The sequence below is a fragment of the Aethalodelphis obliquidens genome, unplaced genomic scaffold (genome assembly GCF_003676395.1).
Source record: "Aethalodelphis obliquidens isolate GAN/ISIS:26980383/991018 unplaced genomic scaffold, ASM367639v1 scaffold22, whole genome shotgun sequence".
Classification (NCBI taxonomy): Eukaryota; Metazoa; Chordata; class Mammalia; order Artiodactyla; family Delphinidae; genus Aethalodelphis; species Aethalodelphis obliquidens.
The window spans coordinates 5,599,298-5,626,354 of NW_020837966.1; the positions used below are offsets into that span (position 1 = coordinate 5,599,298).

The following is a 27,057-nucleotide window of genomic DNA, read 5'->3' on the forward strand; positions in this document are numbered from 1 at the left end:
CACACACACACACACACACACACACACACACACACACACACACACACCCCTCTACCCCTTGGGCTCATTCTCCACATCTGCCAAATAACTTAGGACCAAAGATTTTATCAGCTATAGAAAGTATATGACCTTGGACCAAGGGGTGATATTTGAGGTCCTTGGAGAAGAAAATCATGGTTGCCAGCCCATGGAAATTAAGCACATATGCTGGTACTCTTCCTACTTACTTCTCAGATCTAGATGGCATCAGTCTTTCCACACTCCTTCCTCAAACCTGAAATGTCCTCTCTCCCCTTCATCCTCATCATCTCTGAGCCATTCCAGGCCCAACACAAACCCTTGCACCCTTGCCCAAAGAGAGGGAGAAATGTGACTATGAGTCTAGAATTAGGATGTGAGAACACAAAGAAGCAATTCTGTCCAAGACAGATACATGTCAAAAGTAGAGGCCTGATGCTCAACATCACTAATTATCAGAGAAACGCAAACTGAAACTACAATGAAGTATCACCTCATACCAGTCAGAATGGCCATCATGAAAAAGTCTACAAACAATAAATGCTGGAAAGGGGTGGAGAAAAGGGAACCCTCCTACACTGCAGGTGGGAACTAAAAATAGAACAACTGTATGATCCAGCAATCCCACTCCCGAGCATACACCTGGAGAAAACCATAATTTGAAAAGGTACATTCACCACAATGTTCACTGCAGCACAATTTACAATAGCCAAGACATGGAAGCAACCTAAAGGTCCATCGACAGAGGAATGGATAAAGAAGGTGTGGTACATGTATACAATGGAATATTACTCAGCTGTAAAAAGAATGAAATAATGCCGTTTGCAGCAACATGGATGGATCTAGAGATTATCATACTAAGTGAAGTCAGACAGAAAAAGACAAATATCATATGATATCACTTATAGGTAGAATCTAAAAAAATGATACAAATGAACTTATTTACAAAACAGAAACAGACTCACAGACTTCAAAAACAAACTTATGGTTACCAAAGGGGAAACATGTGGGGGTGATAAATTAGGAGTTTGGGATAAACATATATGTACACATTACTATATATAAGATAGATAATCAACAAGCACCTACTGTATAGCACAGGGAACTCTACTCAACATTTTGTAATAACCTATTTGGGAAAAGAATCTGAAAAAGAATGGATATATGTATATGTATAGCTGAATCACTCTGCTGTACACCTGAAACTAACACAACATTGTAAATCAACTATACTCCAATTAAAAAAAAAAAAAAGTAGAGGCCTAACACTAGTGCTATCAGATGGCTTGGTGTTTACACTCTTTGACCAGAATTCCACTTCTGGCAACATAAAGTAAGGAAAGAAGAAATAAAGACATATACAAGATTTGTGATCGGGATGTTTAAAGCAGTACTATCTATAATGGTGGAAAAATCCAAACAATTTAAGTATTCAACAATAGAAGGGTGATTGAATAAACATACATCCTTTTGACAAAATACTATATGAACCGATTAAGAATTGAGATCATGAAAAATATTTAATGACGTGAAAATGTCTTTATACTGTAAGGTTATTTTATACTGTTAAGACAAAAGCAAGTTAAAAAATAGTATGATTACAATTTTGTTTTTAAAAAATACTCACACAAGTATATAGTAAAAGAAAAGTTTGCCTGAGTAGATACCAAAATGTTAATAGAAGTTTTTTGGTGATGGGAAGATGGGATTACAAGAATTTTTATTCCCTTTCCTGTGCTTCTCTATATTTTTCATTTTTAAAAATGATGTTATATAATCAGAAAAGAAAGCCCAATAGGAGGTACTTTAAAAAAATAGGACAGGTTGGGCAGGAGGGACAAGCGCTGAGGAGGCGAGCCGGGCAATGGCGGGGATGGTGCTCAAGAGGCTGATGGCCGAGTGCAAACAATTAATACTGAATCCTCCGGAAGGAACTGTGGCAGGGGTCCAGAAGACACCTGTTTTGAGTTTGGGGTTTCTCCTGCCATCCTGAGTTTCCCACTTGATTACCCGTTAAGTCCTCCAAAGATCAGATTTACCTGCGAGATGTTTCATCCCAACGGTAAGTGCTTTTGAAGTAGTTTCAACGGTTCCAGGAGAGGCCTAGAGATTGTGTGCATATGGGCATTCATGGTATACTGCTATTTTGCTGTGTGTTTGGAAGTTTCCATAATACAAAGTTTAAAAATTCATTATGGTCAGAAGAGTTGATTGAGGAAGTCAGCAAGTTCAAGGTGATTAACCATAAAATGCAACTATGAAGAGGATTGTGGGTAATTAAAAAATAACTAATAAGGGCTTCCCTGGTGGTGCAGGGGTTAAGAATCCTCCTGCCAATGCAGTGGACACAAGTTCAAGCCCTGGTCTGGAGGATCCCACATGCTGTGGAGCAACTAAGCCCGTGCGCCACAACTACTGAGCCTGCGTGCCACAACTACTGAAGCCTGTGAGCCTAGAGCCCGTGCTCCACAACAAGAGAAGCCACTGCAATGAGAAGCCCACGCACCGCAACGAAGAGTAGCCCCCACTTGACACAACTAGAGAAAGCCAGTGTGCAGCAACGAAGACCCAACGCAGCCAAAAATAAATAAATAAAATAAATTGAAAAAAAAAGATTATATTGAAGATAAATACATTCTTTAGAACAATACCTGTGACGTGGTTTAAAGACAAATACAGCCAATAAACTGATTGAATTATGTGAGTGTGTACTAAGAATAGCCTGATAATATTATTTTTGATGTTCAGATAATCAATACAAATAGTTTTAAAATCTGGCCTTACTGTAATAAAATATATATATATAGGACAAATGTCATAAAAAAAATTCAACACAGAGTTACATAATAACATAAAAATATTTACAACCTAAATATCCATTAATAGGAGACTGGTTATATAAAATAAATCACATCATGTTGGAATAATATGTACTCAGTCCATTAAGATATTTTCCAAGAATAACTGATATAACACTTCCCTTAAGCCATAATAAAACTTTCATCCAGCTAAATGACAAAGGGAGGATGAAAATAAAAGAGATAAACAAGATACACCAGGTAAAATGCAAAAAAAAGAAAATAAGACAAAATAAAATCCAAGACAGAAAGCATTAAAAGAAATAAATAGAAATATTTAATTTTAATAAAAGGTACAATTCCCCCAAGAGAGTGTGACAATGACGAAGAGGAACCTTTATACACCTAACTGCGTAGCCTGGAAATATGTGAGGCCAAGACCAACAGAGATGCAAGAAAAACTGATCATCCACAGTCCTTGGGGCCACGGGGGGGAGGTTTAAATCCAGAGGTAAACAGAAAACACAAAGATAAGGCTGGAAAGACTGTAACACCAAATTAGGTCCAGAGTGTGTAAGTTTCATAGATAGACCTAGAATAACACTGAAAGGAAATTATAAAGTATTAACAGGGGTTGTTTGGGAGTGGAATCTTTCTCCTTTCTCTTTTCCGTATTTTTCCGTAATGAGCATACACTCTATAATGGAAAAGAAATACAGTTCACGTTCAAAGAGAACGCAGGGCTCAGTTACAGGGTAAGGAGCCCAGCATCCCATAGCATGTCCTGGACTCGGCCTAAACAAGTCCACCAGCCGCACGGCCGTGACGGGGAGGTGGACTCAGCGATCGACCGGCCGAGGCAGCTCGCCTTCGTCACTCCACATGAGGAGTGAGCACAGACCAGCCCCTTTCAGAGCTGGGCAGCCCAGTGAGGGGATTTATAGGCCCAGAGGGATCTAGACATCTGTGCTCCAGTCCACCAGCAGCGCTAACCTCCCTGGTCAGAAGCAGATGGAGCGCCGTGCAGTCGGCTCTCCCTCTCTGACCTCCACAAATGCTGCCTTTGTTCTGAGGCCTGAGCCCCCAGTCCACAGGGGGAATGGGGGGCAGGGAGGCCACAGAGAACAAGTCCTGCAGTGTCTTGCTGAACTGTCGCTGCAAGAACCACTCACATTTGTGACTGGGCTCTTAAGCTTTTTGGAAGAGGTTGCCAGCCCCGAGCTCTCTCGATATCCTCCTGGGCTAACCTGTGGCCTCCAAGGAAGCCAGAGGAAGGACTGCTAAGTGTTCTATTATTGATTAAAGCATCATGTTTGGGCCTAACTCATCTCTCCTCCTATGATAAAAGGAACCCAACCTGAGAGACCTAACTGGATATCGCAGGGATGTGTATGTCTCTAAGGTGTCAGGAGCCAGGGACAAGGGATACTGCCACAGAGGAGCAAGCTGCTCAATGACAGCAATGAGTTGCTTTGGGAAGCAGAAAAAAATAATACACACATATGGGTAAGGAATGAAGGACTACAGAGAGGCTTGAGGCAGCCCTGTACTCCTTGTTTTCTGTTTCTCCCCTCTTAGAACGGGCATCAAGACCACCACAGGCAAAATGGGAAAGGATGTGAAGGTGGCCCACTAAGTATGCCTTTGGGGCCTCCACCCCTCTCCCCCCCACAATCCTCCCTGCTCCTCAGGCTACATTAACACCTATCCCGCTCTACCTGGGGAAGGAAGCAATAAAGTCATGAGGCAATTATTGGGATGCTAGGACTGGAAATAATTCTACAAAACTTGCACTGCATGTGCCAAGGTGACTTACAGGGAGATACGTGGGGGCAAGACGGCATTCTCTGTGCTTTGCAGGTCATCCTGCAAACATGGCTGTCTAACTCTGCATACAACCTCAGGGACATATTTCCATTTGCTGACCACTCCCCCCGCCAAGGACACACTCACAGCATAAAGACACTGTTCAAGTTCTCTCTATGTTCATGTGCATAACCATTATGAATAATTATGCTGTTTCTACTGGGTTGTTTCTGTCCAATAAATGGAACCTGGAATTAGCTATTTATCATATTTTAAACAAGTAAATAAAAAACTATTTTGCCAAAAAAATTTTTTGAGGTTTTAGAAATCAATTTCCACCTGTCAGATTTCCCCGCCTCGCGTCTGGCTTTCTCATCTTTGCCTGGCCTCAGTCTGTTGGATTTCAGACATGGCTTGATTTCCTTCTGTCCCAGTTCTCTAGGTCAATGCAAATTTGTAGGGTGATCAAATATTTCCTGCAGTGTTCCCTGTGTGGGATCTGTGTAGGGCAGAAACAGGAGAAAAGAAATAAAGGTTGCCTGGGAAGCCTAAGGAAAGATTTTGAAGGTATGACAATGGAAGATCTTAAAGCACTGTGCTTTGAGTCGGGGCTGGGCTGTGGGGAGGAGGCATAGACAGTGCTCTCCCTGGACCCATGAGCATAAACACGGAGTCTACAGGCCAGGCAAGCTGATGGCAGTGAGTGAAGAGGCCAGGTGTTGGGAGGACAACTGAGAGAAGTGGGGACATTTGTAGATGACAGTTGGCTGGCTACTTAGGCACAGCTCATAAGTGCCATGTGGGAACATAGGCCCAGCACTGCTAGGCCTTCCAATTCCTCAAAAGAAGTCAGAAGTCCAGATTCTTACGTGGACTGTTTTGATTTCTAAACGTTAGCTCAAAACAATGTGCAGCCAAACAAAACACAACCGAGGGCCAGATGTGGTCACCAAGTTGCCAGAAGGCAACTCTACCCAGGATGTAAGCAACGTGAGGGCAGGAGTTAGAGCCTGGTGCATGACGAGGGCCCACTTAACTCTTGTGGAATGAGTGAGGCCCTTCCTGGGGCAGACGGTGGACTCTCCTCAGAGAGACAACGGGAAGAGATGGCTGGCAACACGGAGGTTGAAATAACTACGGTGAACTTGAGCCACAGCCACTGGGATGGGAAGGAAAGCGTGAAATGGTAAGAGACAGGCTAAAGAATTTTCAAAAAGCAGAACTCAGCAAAAGACCAGATGTGCAGGGCTAGGGCAGTGATGATCTTCCAGTGGAAGCCTGTGATGAACTTGGCCATAGGGCTTAGGGACTGGTCACTGGGGAGAGAAGGTGAACACACTTTTCTTCACTAGCTTCGAAGACCTTCACCTGGCCCCCCAAGACGACCTTATTTTTTTTCTCCTCCATTCTCCCACAAAGGGGATCAGAGGATAACCAGGGGCCCAGAGATTCCAGCACAGAGCCAAACCCATAGCTAATGAGACGATGAGGTGTTCATTGGGGAGAAATATTAGCAGCGTTAACAGAGGAATGGGCAGGGAGGGATTAGCACTGGTGAGGGACGGCACCTGTAGGAAAGTGGGGAGAAGAGCTTGGGCTGTGCAAAGTCACAGCACATTGGCTGAATGGTGTGGTAACAAGGACAAGCGTGGGTGAGGGAGACTTTAAACAGTTCTCAAATCATAGATTTCATAGCATGGGACATAAGCCTTGGGTGCTGGTCCACAATTTTTTTTTTTTTGGCCACACCACACGGCTTGTGGGGTCTTAGTTCCCCAACCAGGGACTGAACCCATGCCCTTGGTAGTGAAAGTGCTGGGTCCTAACCACTGCACTGCCAGGGAATTCCCTGGTCCACAATTTTCTTAATGACTCAGAAAGTCAAGATAAAAATACCGCTAAGCAAAAGTATTCAGGACATGTAAGAAACTGGCAGACTCAAGACTACTCCTCAGCTGAACAAGGTGAGCCTTTTCATGGCATGACTTTCGTGGGCCTCAGTCTACAAGAGGATTTTTATGATTATCATATTGGGCCCAAGGCCTTAAGACAAATCTCGATTTTCACTTTAAAAGATAAACTTTATCAGGAGTTTACAAACCACCTGTTAACCAAAGAATTATTATAGTAGTTAATATTTACACCTTAGCTGGTTAGGAAGTTAGTGATTACTAACTACAGGCCAAGGCACTATGCTAAGTCCTTTAAATGCACTATCCTGTAAATCTTTACAAGGATTCTATAAAGGAGCTGGTAGCATCATCCCCCAATGTATCCATGAGGAATAAAAGCAAGACCTAGAGAGATATGAAGTTATCTGCCCATGGTGACAAAGTCTTTGAGTGACACAGCCAAGGACAGAAGTGAGATACTTCTACTCCAGGGCCCTTGTTCTCAGTCAGGGGTCAACAAACATTTTCTGTAAGGAGCCAAATAGTAAATATTTTTGGTGTTGTGGGCGATATGATCCCTTTCACAACTACTCAACTCTGCCTTTGTAGTGCAATGGCAGCTACAGAAAACATATCAACATTTAGGCATGCCCGTGTTCCAGCAAAACTTTAGTTATAGACAGCAAAACTTTAGTTATAGACACCGAAATTTCAATTTCATATAATTTTCATGGGTCATGAAATATCATTCCTCTTTTATTTTTTTTCCCAGCCATTTTAAAAAGTAAAAACCACTCTTAGCTCCAGGGCCACAAGAAATCAGGGGGTGGGCTGAGTTTTTTCCCACATGCTATAGTTTGCAGACCCTGGTCTAAATCACTAGGCTCTCCTGCCCTCCAACTTACATCATGTGCTGGTTCCCTTGGGAGGCCCATAGATATGTTAGGACAAAACCTATGATAGCGCATCTGGATGGGGCATAGGACTGTGAAATATAATTGTGAGGAGCCCAACAGAGATGACTCCTCCAGTTACACCTCGAGGGACTCTGCCTGACACCAGTTTACAGCTTGAAAACATCTCTTTCTTCCTTTCAGTCCCCTCACTTGCTCTCTTCTGTTTAAGTAAGCATTGATTCATGTCAATCTGAAACCAGGGGAGGTTCTAGGTAGGACAGGGATGGCTCCTCCCACACAGCGTGGTTTTCTGCAAACATGAGCCCACTGTGCCCTTCTTACCTGCAGGGTTTGGCTGAAGCGCTTTAACGGTGTGGCCTTCACGGGTGGGATGAGGTTTGCTAGGGATGTGACTCTGGAAAGAGGTTTGACTCGTTTATTACTAGGCTCCTGTAGGGTTAAAAAAAAGGAAAGGAAAATGTCAAGGTCAATTACGAAGACAACATAACTCCACTATACAGTCAATGGCCCCACTCCACAAGCTGCTGGCTGCACACCGATCTGTGGAATGTAAACAGTGCTCTGTCTCACTCCAGCTGTGTGGAGGTGACCTGGCTTAGGAGCCAGGGAAGGAGAAATGGCAGAGGGATGTCAACAGAAGCAGCCTCTGAGTGGACAGCAAATGGGCAGGGATCTCTCCTTTCCCTTTACCCCAAATATATCTGCCAGCTTTTAAATCAGAGGCTTCCACTAAGTAGTATGATTCTCCTCAACCCCTCCTGTAGAGAAAAGCTGCCTCAGATTTCCCATCCAATGACCTTGTCAGGCAGTTGTCTTTTGATGCTTCTGGTTTCATCTTTTTTTTTTTTTTTTTTTTTTTTGCGGTACGCGGGCCTCTCACTGCTGCGGCCTCTCCCGTCGCGGAGCACAGGCCCCGGAAGCGCAGGCCCAGCGGCCATGGCTCACGGGCCCAGCCGCTCCACGGCATGTGGGATCCTCCCGGACCGGGGCACGAACCTGTGTCCCCTGCATCGGCAGGCGGACTCTCAATCACTGCGCCACCAGGGAAGCCCTGGTTTCATCTTTTTAAAAAATGTTTTCTCCAACTTACCTGAAGCCACTCTCCAAATTTCTAATATGCAATGGCTTTTCTAAAGCACAAAAAATCATTTTTTTTAAGTATACCAAATTAAAAAAATATTGTTTAAAGAAGTTATTCTATTGCTAGGCTCTTAACAAAGCATCTTTGTATCTACAGTATATTTGAAATGCACATATTAATAGTTATAAATAACCACCAGACAGCAAAAGAAAACGTATAGAGAGAAAACCCTACCATGAGCATCAGTTTTTATACTACACATAGACACAAGTTTTGAAAATCACCTCCACATAAAACGTGCAAATCTGCAAGTTACCCCAAACCAAGCTGATGGATGAGGGGAGCCTACCCATACCAATGACTCTGCAGATGAGAATTACATAAATAAAAACAACAGGCTGTGGAAAAGAGAGAGATGACAGACAAAACACTTTCCAAAGACAAAGAGAACAGTTACCCTTGTCTTCCTAAGCTCCATCTGACCTGCAGGAGATGCTTGACAGCACATGAAGACACCAAATTTTGATGGAAAAAAACAAACTTGCCAATGGTTGTGGCAAAACTCAATCATTTCCAAAGGGAGCCACAAGATGCTCATCTTTCTTTTTCAGCCATTGCCTTCAAAGTTTTGAGAGTTAAGCCAGAACTTCAGATTCTCCTGAATACCCCTGCAGGGTGTTGTGAACATAGTAGGTGCTTGGAAAAATCTTGCCTGAATTTGGAGTTCTGCTGAGAAACTCTCATGTCAGTTTATGCCCTTGCCAGCCTCAGAAATCAGAAGCATTCTCTGAAACAGACCCAACCTTTCTGGCATTCAAATAGAAAAATTAAAAGGCTTTTTAAAAAGCACAAAACAATTCCACAACGTGGCCAGGAGTGACTTCATGATTTCTCGAAGCAAATACTTCCAAGACGGAGAATGAATCTGGGCTGCCGGGTACCTCTCCAGCCTCTTGGTATGCTGAGCTGAACAGACAGCAGGAAACTCTCCGAACACTGGGAAGGCTTAGTTCCAAAATGCAAAGGATGAATCTCTCAACATGAGAGACATCGCATTACAATTATTTAAATGCTGAAGAGAAAGATCCAATAGCCCTTCTGCTTCCAGGTGACAGCGCCCTTCAAGGATGCTCCCTGTCCAGTGCCTGGCTCCTGAGTATCTGTGCCCAGAGGAGGATTTTTAAAATATTTTTTTACGTCAGAGCTCCATTACTAGCGGGCATACTGAATACACACACACACACACACACACAGCCTCTTGAGCATCCCCTGAATGGCTCCTGCTTTGGCTGGAAATGCCAGAGTTGTGATATACCACCTTTGGTGGCACAAACTGCATTGCAGCAAGTGAGAAGATGGGGGATTTCCTAGAGGATTACGACTTGGTCTCAGATAATCCTGCACGTACCTCAGAGCCCATTGACTCCTAGGTCTCTGTTTTATTAACGGCTAAATCTGTTAGGTCACAAATTCTATATCAAACTAGGGAAGTTGAAGGGCAAACGCCAATTGGCTTCTCTTGCTTTAAAAAGGGGCAGGGAGCCCTGCATGCTTGGCAGGATGAGGGAAGATTCGGCTCTGTTCCACTTGCTGTGTCATCTTTTCTAAGGTTCTGCTGACTTTGCTGCCCATTTTACATGAGCCAGTCAGATGGGTGTTTTTCTGCACCGCTATAAGATGAATGCACAGTGCAAATGTTGGCCCCTCTGCAAGTTGTGTGCAGTGTTGCTACATGAGATTGTAATTAAAACTCCTTTCCCAAGGCTTTGCCCATTTGGAAGTAAACACTGGGCTGCTCTCTGGCAATCTGACATTCCCAAGTAATGAACAATCAAAACAAACCACTGCTGCATGATTTAGTGCTTGATCCAGCAAAGCGGGCAGGTGCAATTTCACAACCAGAACATTTACAGGTTATTGAATCTATAGAGGAGGCTTTATGCCTGACCCACATGAGTCAAATATGAATTATGGTGTTCTCCTTGAGGGCTTCAGTGAGAATAGGAGATTAAAAAAATTCTTGGCCTAATTTGATTTTTCTTTTCCATTTACTCAGTATGTCTCGAGCTACATTTTACTGCTGTCTAAAAGGAGCCTCAGGGAAAATGTTTCCAGATTCTAGTTAAATAGCTCTACTGAGAACTAGCAAATGCAATAAGAGGGATGCTTTCAGGCTTTACAGAGAGATAACAGAACACAACCTGCAGAAGCTTCCTAATCCAACAACTCAGCTGCCAGACTAAGCTGGGCAAGGACACTGCTAAACCCAGGAATGAAGTGTCCTGTTTCAAGTACAGACACCACCCTCACCATGCAATTCTAAGCCAGGGCAGGAGGACATCTCACCAAAGAGGTTAAAAAAATAAAACAAAAAAGAAAAAGGCAGGGGCTTCCCTGGTGGCACAGTGGTTGAGAATCTGCCTGCTAATGCAGGGGACACGGGTTCAAGCCCTGGTCTGGGAGGATCCCACGTGCCACGGAGCAACTATGCCCATGAGCCATAACTACTGAGCCTGCGGGTCTGGAGCCTGTGCTCCGCAACAAGAGAGGCCAGCGATAGTGAAAGGCCCGCGCACCATGAAGAAGAGTGGCCCCCGCTCGCTGCAACTAGAGAAAGCCCTTGCACAGAAATGAAGACCCAACACAGCAAAAATTAATTAATTAATTAATAAACTCCTACCCCCAACATCTTAAAAAAAAAAAAGCAAGAAAAAGACATTGAGTATTCTGTGTGGGCAGTATTTTCTGAATAACAACCTTTTGCATGTTTTCCAGACCTTACACCTTTTTTTGTTTTTCTTGTCTTATTGCACTGGCTAGGACTACCCGTATATTGTTGATTACAAGCTAAAATAGCAGGTACCATAGTCTAATTCCAAATTACAAAGTAATTATTATGAAAGTTTCATCATTAAGTATTGTATTTGCTGAGAGTATGGAAGAGACACCCTTTATCGGGTAGAAAAAGTTCCTTTCTGCACTAAGTTTGCTGTGAATTTTTATCATGAATGATAAAACTGACTTTTATCAAATATTTTCTCTTCACCTTTCCAGAGGACAAGGAATGGGAAAAAAGAAGGAAGAGGTGGGAAGAAGGAAAGGAGAGGATGAAGAAAGGTATAGAGGTCATGTTTTTCATAAAGGAATTGATTCAGCAATTTTAAATATCTCTTGTGCTTGAATTACAAACAAAGGAGAATAAAGCACTCCATGTAATTTAATTTTTTTATTATTATTATTTTTTGGCGGTACACGGGCCTCTCACTGTTGCGGCCTCTCCCGTTGCAGAGCACAGGCTCCGGACGCGCAGGCTCAGCGGCCATGGCTCACGGGCCCAGCCGCTCCGCGGCATGTGGGATCCTCCCGGACCGGGGCACGAATCCGTGTCCCCTGCATCGGCAGGCGGACTCTCAACCACTGCGCCACCAGGGAAGCCCTTTAATTTTATTTTTAATGTGAGATTTAATTAAATAGATTTTAATATTCCTTCCCTAGGGGATACAGTTCTTATCCTCTCCTTATTCTTCCCCCCCAAAAATAAAAACCAAAGCACATTATATACAATGTAAGAAAATGCCTATCGTATCAATATAATTTGGCACTATTTCTTATTCCTTAAAAAATAGTTCCATTCTAATAGATGTGGCATACAGTAAACCCTCACTCATTCTCCCTGCACTTCACTTTTGCAGCCAGAGTGGGGTTGGAGAGCAGTAGGAGAGTCTTTCACATCACGTCTGTAGCTTCCCTGAGACTCTGCTTTTACTGAGTCACAAACACGGCCCAGGAGGGGCCAGAAATGCAGCCATTAGTGCAGGACTGACTGCTCTGTTGCAGGGCAGCACTGCTCTTAGATGCTCTACACCTGGCCAGGAGCAAGAGAGAGGTGAGAAACGACTGTGCTAGCAGATGCTTTTGCCCATGAGTTGATGGAATCATAAATAAAAAGTCTTTCAAATGTTTAGAAACACCAGGAAGCCTTATGCAGGGCTACATTTGTGTGACAGGAGATGTGCTGGGAACCGCACACCCAGGGGTCACGTGTCACCCAACAGTAACCCTCTAGAAGGCTTTCATCATCCTCATATTAAACAGGAAGTTATGATCTCAGAGTGATGGAGAAGCTCTAGAATTATTACATAATAATAATGAGCTCATATTCATTGCAGGGACTCTTCTCTATGCTTTACAGATATTTACTAATTTATTCTCCTAACAGCCCTGCAAGGTAGCCACTATTGTGATCTTCATCTTAAAGATGGGGAAAGCTAAAAAAGGTGGCCAGGATTTAAACCTAGGCTAGGGAGGCTGGATCCAGAGCCCATGCCCTACTTCAGGGCTTGGCTAACTTTTTTGTAAGGGGCCAGATGGTTAAATATTTTAGGCTTTGAGGGCTGTCCAGCCTTTGTCACAACTACTCACCTCTACCATCAGCCATAAACAGTATGTAAATAAGTGAATGTGTCTATGTTCCATTAAATCTTCATCTATAGACATTAAAATTCGAATTTCATATAATTTTCACATGTCACAAAATATTATTCTTCTTTTGCTTTTTTTCAACCATTAACAAATACAGAAACCATTCTTGAGGGCTTGAGGCCTTTTTTTCCCCCTGCTCATTAGAAAAAGGAACATGAGTTTTGTGGGAGATTCCCCAATTTTCAATTAAGTATTCTGCTCAGTAGAGAAGAGGACACTGTAGAAGATTCTAGAAAATTAATTTCCAAAATACTGTTTTCTGACAGCACCTTTACTATACTAGGCAACATTCAAAATGTTTAGATCCTGAGTTCCACTTCCAAGTACTACTGAGTCAAAAATAAGGGGTAGAAATCTGATTTTAAGATGGTATGTGGTCAAAATGCTCCATAATACAAAGATTTATTTCAATGGACAGAAAACAGTTTTGCAAATGTACTATTGAATGCTGAACTGCAGCTGACAGGTGCCATCTGAGATTTTTACTTCAGTTGTTAGTGAGGGCCTAGTGAGAAAGGATACTGAAGAGGCAGACATCATCTAGAATCAACAGTAATTAGAAGAAACCTGGTAAAATGAAAACAAAAATCCCACTACTGAATTTCAATAATTCTCAACTGATATAGGCCAGAATAGGGAAAGGCCCATGTGGCTGGGAAACTGAGAGCTGAGAGGGCTACCTTGAAACATTTAAACTTAAAGACCCAGCAATCCCACTACTGGGCATATACCCTGAGAAAACCATAATTCAAAAAGAGTCATGTACCAAAATGTTCACTGCAGCTCTATTTACAATAGCCAGGACATGGAAGCCACCTAAGTGTCCATCACCAGATGAATGGATAAAGAAGATGTGGCACATATATACAATGGAATATTACTCAGCTATAAAAAGGAACAAAACTGGGTTATTTGTAGTGAGGTGGATGGACCTAGAGACTGTCATACAGAGTGAAGTAAGAGAAAAACAAATACCGTATGCTAACACATATATATGGAATCTAAAAGAAAAGAAAATGGTCAGAAGAATCTAGGGACAAGACAGGAATAAAGATGCAGACCTACTATAGAATGGACTTGAGGATACGGGGAGGGCGAAGGGTAAGCTGGGACAAAGTGAGAGAGTGGCATGGACATATATACACTACCAAACATAAAATAGATAGCTAGTGGGAAGCAGCCGCATAGCACAGGGAGATCAGCTGGTGCTTTGTGACCACCTAGAGGGGTGGGATAGGGAGGGTGGAAGGGAGACGCAAGAGGGAGGGGATATGGGGATATATGTATATGTATAGCTGATTCACTTTGTTATAAAGCAGAAACTGATACACCATTGTAAAGCAATTATACTCTAATAAAGATGTTAAAAAAAAAAACTTCTAGGTCACTACAAATATTCTCATGTTCTCACTTCCCTTGACACCTCCTAATGCCAAGGCCTTCCCACCCTTTCACTGTATTTTGTTGTCATATCACTATAGTTTCCTCCAATCGGTGACAGTTCCTCAGTCTTCTGTGACAATGATACTTTTCAAGAGTGCTGGTCAGTTATTTTGTAGTATATCTCTCAATTTAGACATGTCTGATGCTTTCTCATGATTGGATTCAGATTATGCATTTTTGGCAGGAATACAGCAGAAGTGATGTGCCCTTCTTGGTGCAAGATATCTGGGGGACATGATGTCACTATATCTTATAACTGGTGACATCGACCTGGACCAGTTGGTCAAGGTGGTACAAGGGGTTGAATTGTGTCCCCCACAAAAAGATATGTTGAAGTTCTACCCCCAAACCTGTGACAGTGGCCTTATTTGGAGATAGGATTTTGGCAGATGTAATCAGGTTAGGATGAGGTCATATTAGATTGCAGTGGGCCCTAAATGCCATCGTTGGTGTCCTTATAAGAAGGGAAATTTAGACAGAGACATACAGAGAGACAGCATATGATGATGGGGGCAGTGATTAGAGTGATGCATCTACAAGCCAGAGAACACCAAAGATGGATGGCAAACACCAGAAGCTAGGAAGAGGCAAGGAAGAATTCTCCTGCAGGTTTCAGAGGGAGCATGGCCCTACTGACGCCTTGATTTTCGACTTCTAGTTTGCAGAAGAGTAAGAAATAAATTTCTGTTGTTCTAAGCCTCGCCTCTTGTGGTACTTTGTTACAACAGCCCTACAGGAGGTATCTGCTGGATTTCTCCATTGTAAAGTTACTACTACTCCCTTTGTAATTAATACACATAAATGGAAGAGATTCTTTGTGACTACGTGCATCCTCTGGAATTCAGCTCTGCAAGTGCTTACCCAGCATCTGCAAAGTGGGCTTCATGGAAGGGTACACGTGTCACCCTTGGGGAAATGTCTTCTGGATGCACAGAGAGAACCAGAGGTTGATCCAGGCAGAGCACCCAAGAGAGTAAGCCTTGGCTGGAGTGGGGCAAGTGAGGTGTTCAGCAGGTAGAGCACAGTGGCACACAGGGGCATGGAGGACACAGAGGCAGCAACGAGGAGTCCTTCGCAGAGCAGTCTGAGCAAGAGGGGAGCAAAGAAGGGGAGCTTCTATGGAAACTACAAGTGACTCTTCATCTTATTTTTTTGGAAATAGAAAAAAACAATAATGAAATAATGGTTCCTAACTCCAAAATTTCCATTAAAAATTTTTTTGTTTTCTTTCCCCTGGCACGGAGCTAACTGACCTGGTGTCATCTGTTACTAGAAGTTAAAAGGCAAATAATGAGGCTCAAATTCCAACGGAAACCTGGCTTCATTGATTAGGCCAAACGCATTTCAGAATTATTGGTTTCGAACCCACAAGGTGAGCAAAAGGTCTTCAAAAGTAGAACTATAATTTCCCCCTAAAAATGCCAGGTGATTATAGGTGATTTCAACAAAGGTCCCACAGACTTTGTGGACTCTGCCAAACTGCCAGGAACAGCTCTGGGAAGAATCCCTGATACCTTCCCCCCTGGCTAATCTCAAACGTGGAGGCCACACCCTTGTGTTTATTTTCTCCAGCTGCAGGTTTGGTTGCCTTGCACTGTGTATCCAAGGGAGATTAGATTTCCTTTTTGATGAAATGGCCCAACTCTCTCTGCATCAGATGCTATAAGGAAAACATCCTAATTTCCTTCTTTAAAAGAAAAAAGTGCTTTTTGGGGGCTTTGTTTTGTTTTGTTTGTATTTTTGCTACTGGGGACTAAGGAGAGTCTGGATAAATAAAACCCACAGGACCCTCTGAGTTAGTTCAGTCTCATGGCCAAGCTGTAGACAGGGTGTTGGATTGTTGTGTTGAGGAGCTGACGATTTCTGCAGCCTCCCCTCACGGCAATGCTAAAAAGCACTGATGGAGACACCACACACAAAATGGTTTGGACAGATCCACAGATTAAACCATCGACGCTTGGGGCCATAAAACTGAACACATTAAGGTTGGGGAGATGCTCTTTATTCCATGTATATCAAGTCTGTTTTGGCTTAAGCCAGTCAGCACCTACGGCCTCTGGCCAAGGTCAGCCTGTGAGGTGGCTGCTTTTAGGGGGGTCTTGCTTAGGGCAGGAGCATCAGAGGGGGATGCTGGACTAAGCTCAGACACTGCTGGCATAAGCCTCTGAAAGGATGCTCAGTTCCAGCCCCAAACACAGCTCCCATCAAATGCAAGCAGAAAAATGAGAAGAGAAAGAAATCACACTTTATGACAATTCATGTGGTCATCCTGGCTTCATTTCCTCCAGGCCTCCCCTGCTTCCTTCAAGTTCAAAGCACATGCTGGCAAACTACTATCGCTCTCTAATATTTGTATAAACTGAATGGCAAAATGAAGGAAAGGTGAGTGTGGGGCGAGTCAGATGGATTTCATCCAGTATACTTTGGAGGAGCGATTAATTTTACTACAAACTCTGAGAGGGCAAACGTTACTGGCATACCATTTTGTTTCTGAGGGAGCATCTCAAGCAAGTTATTATCTTTATTCCTCTCATTATCATTGACTGTTTGCTCCCACACTGGAAAAGTAGCCTGTTCTTCTCTGCCATGGGGATATTCATTTTTGATGAATGGTGGTTTATGGGTCGAAAAACAAAAAACAAAACAAAACATTGGAAAATAATTCAGTAAAATATGGGACTCTCCGAGAGCCGAGGTGGGCAGCAGCCTAGGTTACGAACAAAATCTCTTAGCAGTGCCAGTAAAATAAAACAGAACCACTGTTTCAGACACTGTATTTTTGGCTAAGGTTTCACTCCTCAATTACTTTCAAAGTTATTCGTTTCAGTCAACATTATAAGGGTAAGTCAACATTTGTCCTGGCAGCAAGCCCAAATTTATTTTATTAGTCTGCTACCGGTTAAATTGGCCCATGATTAAAAATATCTAATAAATAGCCCTAAAATATTGGAGTTTAGTAGAAAACCACATTCACATTCTCTTACACAGGATGTTACTATTACTTAACCTTGGGCAGAAGGAGAAATGCACACCCACGCCCCGGTAAGTTCCTTTTAGCAAACGCTAGCCCATCGCCTGAAACTCATTTTGGTCATGCCCAGACATGGCATTACAGACCTTCAGAGAAAGAGGAAGCTAAATATTTAGCTCTCTCTGCAGTCTCTGGCTCCACATATGCCTTCTGAGCATCAAGCAAAGCTCTTACTCTGTCAAGGAGAAAGGGCCAGATGCTCAGAGCTGAAGCGCTTGAACAGTTCGACCTCCTGGAGAAGTGTGAGAGCTGCCAGCAGGCTCAAGCCTCTGTGGCCCTTACAGGGAAGCCAACCTTAGGCCCAGAAGATGTTTTCTCATGAGTAGAGCCAGGTTATGCCTTTTTGCCAAGAATGCCACAGAAGAAGTGCGCCCACAGCACGCCACACCCATCTGCAGGTCTGGAAAATGGGGTCAGAGCCGCACATTTCTGGGTGGGGGACGCCAAGAAGTCAGCCGGAGGTGGCAGTGGTGGCCTAATCACAGCCACAGGCCCAGAGGAAGGGCTCTGTGGTTCTGGGGTCTCGGCCAGTCATTTCCTATTGACTTCTTGGAAACCCCTGGGTGGGATATAAATTCTGTATTTGTTTATCTCTGTAAAAGGGATTCCCTGGCTTCCCCTTGGGCTGGGTTGGAGGGGTAGGGGGAGAAGAATGCACTGGGGATTCCACCTCTGCTTCAGGGTTTGGGAACTGGTGTGTACAGACCTCAAGGGCACTTTAAGGACATTTGCTGAGGCTTCCCTGGTGTTTAAGGATGAGCAGAAAGCCTGTGCTGAAAGTGACAAAGTTCTTGTCACTCTGGCCCCCCAAATGTGTTGATTCTTTGCAAAGGACCTAAGGATAAAATATGAGCCTATCTTTCCAGCCAGAGGACAGTGCCCTATGCACTGAACACCCTGTGACCCTGGGCCAACGATGTAACCTCCACGGGCTTGGTCTCATGCCCTGTGAAGTGAGGGTGGCTCTCCAACCCTCTCACAGGGTTGTTGGGAAGGTGACACGAGATCATGTGTGTAATGTGCTCGGTACAAGCCTGTCCCATAAGTTGTTGCCTGTAAATATCAAATTATTGCCTTGAAACTGATGTCCAAGGAGAGGTGTGATCTCCCCCACACTCCCCCCCACCCCCAGCCTGTTCTCCTGCTCTCATTCATTCCCTGCAGCACTCGATTTTGCTCTGAGCCTCCCAGGGACAAAGCTGGTGCTCCATGTTACCTGCCACTATCTCACCAATGACACGCTCTGGCCACCGAGGACTCGGGCTGCTATGAGACCACATTTTGATTCTACATTCCTGCCTTCCCTTTCTTCCGGCAGTTTTATCATCTGTTTAGTCAAGCTCCGGCTGGATAGAGCAAAACTGGGAGTGGTTTGGCAAGATCCAAGGCTACGTCCAAGTAGAGAAAAACATCAACTTAAGATAAGAACCTGAGTGGTGGAAGTGCACCCAAGCGGGTAGGTCTTGAGGTCTACATCGAACTCCTCCCACCCTCCCCTCCCCACCCCACATTGTTGAATTATAGGCTAAAAGAGCTGGTCTCCAATCTTGCCTGATCCCAGTACTATCTGGGATAGGCAATGATAGGAATTCTGGGTGTTCAAGCCATGTCAGAGGTGGAGGGTAGAATTTCTCCCAAAAATAACATGTTACTTTTGGCTTCCAGAAAGGACCATACACAGATCCACTGACATGTCCTCTCTCTTATCTACCTGCCATCCCTTGAAGCTCAGCATTATCTTAGCTTCCCAGAAGAGGAAAAAGAAGTACAGAGATGGAAAAGGATGCACAGATCTCAATCTCAAAGGAAGGACAGCGTGTTCCAGCTGAATCTGAGATGAGCAAACACATTGCAGGCAAGCAAAGCTAACAGCTGGGTCTGCCATCTGACTGAAGACGAGGCTGAGACGAGGAATCCCACATTCAGCTGCTGGGTAAAACCTACAGGGACATCTGACCAAGGGCACCAGGTCTTCAGGAAAAGAACATGGACCCCCTCCTCTTTCTGTTCTCGATGAGAACAATAATTTTCAGCAGTCAAGCCTTGCAGAGATGTGACTTCCAGAGAGAAACAGAAAATACATTTGCTGAGCTCCCTGGTAACCCCATCTGTCCCTCCTAGCACAATTTACCCTTTCAAATCATTTGGTCCACGTGCATCCTCAGCAGCACATGCCTCCACTGAGAATCAGGGAACACTGCACTTGGGTGTTTTAGAACAGTCCGCTCTCGACTGAGAACAGAATACACTGAAACCTGATTATTGAAAATGGAAAAAGCTACCAGTCACACAGCCACAAGGGATTGACTGAATTGGGAATAAAATAAAATATTTTAAAACTTTCCTGCTTTGGCTTTCAGCTGACATCTTACCACCCACTAAGCGATGGTTTGCAGAAAAATAAGGTACAAAGCATGCTGTTCAGGAAACTGTGAGGTAGGTAATCTACAATGGATTCATATGGCCTTGCTGTTGCCCCACACACCCCAGCTGAGCAGATGAATAGCTTCAAAATGTTACTCCTTGGGAAGTGTGTGTGTGTGTTTGTGTGTGTTCGTGCACACATCCAGAACACAAGACTGAACGTTAAGACAGTTCTTATTCCATAGCACATTTTTAATGACAGGAATTAAAAAATGCCCACTAACAATGGATTCTTCCAAAGGCTCATAACAAACCCTGACTCTCACTGCTGTACACTTGCAACCTTGAAACATAGTGATTATGTGTTATTTCTAACTCAGCAATTAATATGCAACCAGATGTATCATTATCTACAGTCTATTAAAATTCAGAAGCCTGTGCATTTGAAAAATAATGTATTGCGCTGACAAAGGAGGCAGAAGCCTCAGAGACCCAGCTCTCTCCCCACATCACACGCAGTTCATTTCAATTACAAAGACACAAGAGGGAAAATGAATAAACAATGGCAGTTGACTTAAAAGAAGTAAATACAAACCTGTGATTTGGTTGTTTGGTTTTGCCACTGGAGACTCAGTGGTAAGGGGTGCCAATAAAAGTTTCCAGGAAAGACAAAGGCAGTTTTGTGGTAAAAGAAAAATGTTCTTTATTCCTGAAGTAAAGTGCTCCTGTGGCAGAAGGGGGCAAAGTTCCCATGAGTTTTCCAGCACGGGCCAGCTATAGAGGGAAGGGCTCCTTTGGGAGACTACTGAGGGTCTAACCTGACAAAGATTTCCCCAACTCCCTAAGCACCCCCAGTGATGGGGGAGGAGGCTCATTTACCAGCCAGGTGCTCCCTCCTTCTGCCCCACCATTTAGGAGCCGGGTTCTGGGTCGCTCCTGAATTTACAAAGCAGGGCTGTGCAGAGGGGTGGCGAGGGGCCGTCTGGCCCCACAAAGCCTCCAGAATTGCTACTAAATAAACTACATGTTGCCAGGGCCCCTACCTACTCACAGATTCCAGCAATTTTCTAGAAACAGAGAAGTCGGTCATCCCACACCTGACCCAGGTGTAATTCTTCTCTTCTGATTTTGTCAAGAAGAGAAGGAGGGGAAGGGGGTGGGGGGATTGCAAAATGGGTAAAGGGGGTGAGCTGTATGGTGATGGATGGAAATGAAACTTTTGTTGGTGAGTATACAGAAGTCAAGTAGTGTATACAGAAATCAAAATATAATGTTGTACACATGAAACTTTTATAGTGTTGTAAACCAATGTTACCTCAATTAAAAAAAAAGATATCTGAGGATTAAACTAATGAAAACAACAATAAAAATTATTTTTAAAGAAAGAAGAGAAGGAAGCACTATGTAGACAATGGGGGACCTCTGGCCGGGGAGGAGGAGGTACCACGAGCCCTGGGGTCACCTGGTGCCAGATGCTGGCACACACATACACTCACTCATCTATTCCACATAGCAATCCCATCACCCCATTTTATAGAAGAGGAAGCAGGCGTTTAGAGAAGTGAGGTGACTTGTCCCCAAGTCATACCCAGTAGTTAATTGGCAGAGCTGAAATTCAAATTCAACTCTATCTGACTCGAAAGCTTTCCCAGCAACCCCCATACCGGCTTCCCTGGATACGCAAGTTCCTTTTACAGAAACAACATAACAGTAATAATATTGAGGGCAATTTTGAGCCAGGCTGTGCCAAAGTGTGTTCTATGCATGATTTCCTTGCTTTCTATTAAGTCAGTACTATTAATATACCCATTTCACAATGCAGACAACTGAAGCTCAGAGGGGTTAAGAGCTTTGCCTGAGATCACAGAGCTGGTAGTGAGTGGTGGAGCCAGGACTGAGCACAAGGCTGCTACGCTACAAGGCCTGGGTTGTTAACCACAGCACTGCTCATTTCCTAAGCCAGGTGAGGGGAGCCCTGAAGAAATCAAAGACTGTAGAGGCAGAAGAGACTGATGGAGGGAGTGAAAAAGTAGGAGCTGTTGGTTTGACATTCAAGCCCTGTCTTTCTGGAATCAGCAGCCCCTCTTGGGTGCTCCCCCAGCATCTTAGAGTGCCCAGCCAGGCGCACAGGTGCCACGCTAGTGTTAAGGGCAGGCCTGGGGACTGGTGTGTTAGCATCCAGCACCAGGGGTTCATTGGATGACCCCCTCCCAGTCTGCCAAACTCCCCCAATGAGGTTGCCAATTCACCACCCAGCTTTCTGCTGATTGACAATCACTGCCTGTACTTTAATGTTGTGAATGACCTCATCAAACTCAAGGAAAAGTTCCTTGAGGGTCAAAAGCATGCCTTTCTCTTCTTTAAACCCAGAAAAAAAAGAAAAAGCTAGGTAGAGCCTGGTCTTCACAAATATTTACTGACAAGCAAAGAGCACTGGGAGTCATTTTTAGTTGTCCAACTCTTCACCAACTTGTATCCCTCACGCTATGGAGTTTCCCCACATTTCTAACAAAGGACCTATTTATAATTAAAGTGTGCTGCTAATGAGTATGGCATGAAGAACTCCCAAAGCAACCTAATCCTCCTCACCTTCCCTGGGTCTGTGTCTGCGGTTGGAATGTGGGTAAGGTTCCCGGATGATCCGTGTCAGGTGGGAGCTGGCCTTGAGGATAATGACACACTCCTCATCTCCCATGAGCAGGGAGCCTCTCTACCCAGAGCTCATACCCCACCCCCCTGCGGGAGAGTCATTATGGGAACACTAGAAAACCACACTAAATTTTTTCATCCTACCTGGCAGGAATAAATGTGAAGCTTGCCAGTGTGCTTGGAACATCTTGTTTTTCAAAAAATAATGCCCAGTGCCAACTCGGATCCCTGGAAACTGGGTGGGTGTTTCCTAAAAGGAAGGGGTGACCTTGCAGCAGACCACTGGACAGGGATGTCCGTCCACAGCTTCCACTCAACTGATGGACATGCAAAACAGATGCTGCTGAGGCTAATGGTCTGTGGAGCATTTGCTCTGTGGAAGCCTTCTGCATGCCCGTTTCATCTTCACAATTCCCTTGGAAGTTCTCATTTTACAGATGAGGACACTGAGGCTCAGAGGATGAGTCACTGGTCCAAGGTCTCTTGGCTCACAAGTGGCCAAGTTTGGGATTCAAACTCAGCTCAGTCTGATCCTTAAATCCAAGTCTCTAATCACTACTTTCACTCTATGGCTGCCCCAAATTAAAATGCAATCTTGTTCACTCCTTCCCTCAGGGTGAAGGGGAAAAGGAAGAAGGGTTAAATGATTGCAGCTGGAATTTTGGAACTTTAAAGTTTTGAAAAGAAAAAAAGTTTTGTTCTTAGAACAGAAATCCAGTTGTTTTTTTTTTAATTGGCTAACAACTAGTCCATAAAGGTATTCTACATCACATTAAAGCCAGCTTTTATCTATTTAAAAATCTTAATACCTGAAATCTGGGTCCTATGCTCAAAGGTCAAATTTCTGGTCTGCAAGTGGCTGTGGCCAAACCTGGAAATTTTTGTTGCAGAGTGCTAACCCTGGAAAGGCCTCAGAACACGCCTAATGCACTGCTTCCAAACTCTCGGTACCATCACACCAATCTTTTGCCCTGTGTACATATCCCCTGAGCTATTACATAATGTTTCCTTAAGTTACTCATTTTTTACTTGAGTAAACTTATTGCAAAAATAAACTCTACCACTGCCTTAAACAGAAAATCACTATCACCTGCCATAAATAGAAACTACCTTTAAAAAAATGAACCCTATTGTTAAATTTTTGTTAGACACTTGCCTGCCTGAGGCCTGTGCTTTGTTAAAAAGGGAAATTAGCAAGTGATAGAGAGGCATTAAAGACACACTAGCTCCAAACTGAGACTTTCTCCTTGACATAATGAGAAGGATCAGAAGAGAATTGGAAAGGGAAAGTGATTCGAAATTATTTTGTGTCTTGTTTCCCTGTCACCTTGTCCTGTATCATGTGAGCTACCACAAGTCGTAAGAAACCCATCTTCTGGGAAATAAAGATCTAACCCAGTCCACTCATTCAGAAACAAAGACGCTGAGGTTCCAAGAAGCTGAGCCTATTTGCGCCCTGTCCCCAGCTAGTAGTGAAACTCTTTTAAGAACCAGCTTAGAAACAGTTGCTGCTAAAGAAATTCAGATGAGCATTTAAGAGCCCTCCAAAGCAAAGACTTCTTGATGTTGAGCCAGAACAAAGCCTCGCTCTTCTGAACTGTTAAAGCCTGGGAATAAAACATTCAGAGACTAACGAGAGAAAAGCAGGTGTCTTTTCTGATGCTGTCTCCTTCAAAGTTCTCTGAAAAGGCTCCATCAAACAGCTGAGGCGGAAGGCAAGGGCTCTTCACTGTGCGTCTGTGGTTGACACTTAAGCTACCACCAATTTTTTCCTCTTCAGTCTATATCCTTCTTCACAGTGGTGTCAGACCCCTTCTGCAAGACCACACCAATCACCAATCACCAACCAGCAAGGAGGATGGCTGACGAGGTGTGAGAAAATGAAGCAACGCTGCCAAAACCTAACAGGATACAGATGGGCCACCCACACCCCTCCCCCACCTCTGTGAAGTCAAAAATAAGAACACTCGTCTTCACCAGTGACCTTTAATTATCTTCTCTGTATTTGCCTGGGGTCGTTCTTGACATGCTTGTGTCACTTGGGGGTTATGGAATGTTAGCATTTCAATATAAGATAACACACTTGAGGAGGGAGCTTGCACTGGCCTTGTGTCAGGACCAGAAAGCACAGAGGGAAACCTTATCACTCGGTCCCCTTGGACATCAGGCCCAACTCCATCTCTCTCTACCCACTGGCTGGTTCCCTTTTTCCTTCTGCAGCTTCTTCCTCCAGCAAGACTCCAAACTTCCAAATCTGACAATGTATGACACCTGATAAATATTTAACTTTATTTTTTTCAAAGTCCTGACATAGGCTCTCTGTTTTATTTAATTCAGTCAGGTTGCCAACTCTAGTGGTATCTACGGAAACAGTACCCTGGGGGAAATGCTCTGTTTTTACCGTTTAATTATCACCTCTGGTGCAAATTACATCTGCAGAGCTCAGAAAGACATCATTTTAAGGGATGTCATCTACATGTACAGAAGTTTGTGTCTATCCATTCTTTGTGGGCTTTCTGTTTATTCTAACAGGGATCTCACATCAAATATAAAGTAAGGCCTTGCACTTGGATCTGCAGGAGTGCAGGCCAAGGGAAGGGTCCACTGGTCCATTAGCCCCCAGGTGAGGTCACTGCATGCAGTGTTCAGGCTAAGTTTAATGGGGTTCACTTTGAGCACTCCCCAAATAGTGCTGCTTACAACCGACCTCACTCAGGAACACGGCTGGCTTAAGCCAATATTCTGGTGTGCCAAGAGGTCAAGGCTAGTCAAGGAGGGACCAACATTTCGGCCCTGCCTCCTAATCTCTCTGAATCTCTGTTTCCTCAGTTGACAGACAAAGAGGACAGTCCTTGCCTTGCACAGGTCCCGAAGCTGTGCAAGATTTAAAGGAGAGAATGCATATGAAAATAATTGACTGTTACTTGAACACTGAGTAGCATTGCTATAGTGATCACAACGACAAAGGAAGGGGGATGCTCTGATTGAAGCATCCCTTCCCCCACTTCTCTAGATCCCATGTGCATACATATATATTTAAATTGGTTACATCATGTATATAATTATGCTCAAATTTCCGCCTCTTTATTTTTCCCAGGAACATTAGGGTATTTCTGTCTGCTAGTGTGTAACGGCTCAAATGATGTCATTGACCCCTGGGCCAGAGGCCACGGTACATGGAGCCATTCCCTCATTATAGGTCAGAGGGGTTGTTGGCTCTTCTGGCTGTTACAAGAAAGTAGGAAAGGACGCTAGATTGGAATCAGACTTCAAGCTTTTAGCTCTGCCATTCCCGGCTGTGTGATCCTAGGAAAATCACTGCACCTCTCTGACTCCTGGTATCCTTATCTTTAAAATGAGGATAATTATACTTAGGTGAGGCAAAGAATATAAAAGTACTTTGAAACCTATAAAACGTATAAACATAAACATTATTGCAAATAATGTCATTATGAACAACTTTGGACACACAGCTTTATTCCCTCAAGACCTGGAATACTGGGTGCGAAGATTTGAACCATTTTTGTCTTTTAATATGCACTGGCAAGTCCCCTCATTCCACACAGAAGTAATTATTTCTCTTCAACATCCCCAGCTTTGGGTTTTATCGTGTCTTTAAAATACTTGTGACATCAATTAGGCATGAAATATCATCTTACAATTATTTGCCTTTTCCATTTCTATAATTTCTATCAGAGTGAACTTTTAAAACAATGTTACTTTCATAGTTCCTTGTGTATGAACTGCCTATTATTGTCTTTTTGCCCATTTGTCAATGGACATCTTGGAGTGTTCTTTTATATCTGTATAAATTATTCATATGACAAAGATTAATCTTTAGTCTGTCACCTCTATTTCAAAGATTTTTTCAATGTATTAGTCTACTTCTCTTGTCTAAGGAAGCACATTAAACATAAAAGAAATCTTGTTTGTTGATACAGCATCATACAGTGTCTTTAGGCTGATCAACATTCAAGAGGACACTGAGGATGTCCGATGGAAATATGCAAGAAAGAGAAAGAGATTGGACATTATGTCCCATTTGGAAAAGTTAGAGGAACCAGGACATCTAGCCAGGAGAAGACAAGCACCTGCTGGAAGAGTGTGGTGTGAGTGCATGCCTGTGCACGTGCAAGCACACACGCATGAAGTAGGAGTAGATGGTAGGGAGAGAGTTTTCAAATACTCAAGGAGATAACACATGAGGAAGTGTCATTGTATAATATTCACCTCCAGAAAGCAACATTACAATTAAGAAAGGATTTTCTCATGATCTACACTGAACAAGGATGGAATGTACAGACTTAGAAGGTTCTTGGAAGTGTTTAAGCTGAGATCAAATGGATCCAGCAGCGGACAAGAACTGGGCTTCATGTTCTCAATATGCCTTTCCCACTCAGGTTCTCTAATGCAATGACCCTGGGTCATTTCCTGGAGGCTAGTTTTGTTTGTTTGTTTCATAAATCCCCGGAAAAAAGTCTGTTTTGCTACTCCTTTCCTCCTCATCTTAAGAGCCAGAAAAAGAAAAAAAAAAAAAGTCTAGTGAACTTACTGTTAAGGTTTCTGGTTCAGCTCC

The 27,057-nt window shown here is 43.6% G+C and overlaps 1 protein-coding gene across 3 annotated transcripts in view; it reads right to left on the bottom strand.

Annotated features, from left to right (window-relative positions):
- Window positions 1-27,057, bottom strand: part of ARHGEF3 (Rho guanine nucleotide exchange factor 3) — a 272,463-nt gene that overhangs the window by 34,131 nt on the left and 211,275 nt on the right. For all 3 annotated transcript variants that reach the window (XM_027121139.1, XM_027121140.1, XM_027121141.1), the window contains one exon: window positions 7,753-7,860. In XM_027121139.1, coding sequence (XP_026976940.1) covers window positions 7,753-7,860 — 108 coding nt within the window. The remainder of the gene's footprint in view (window positions 1-7,752; window positions 7,861-27,057) is intronic.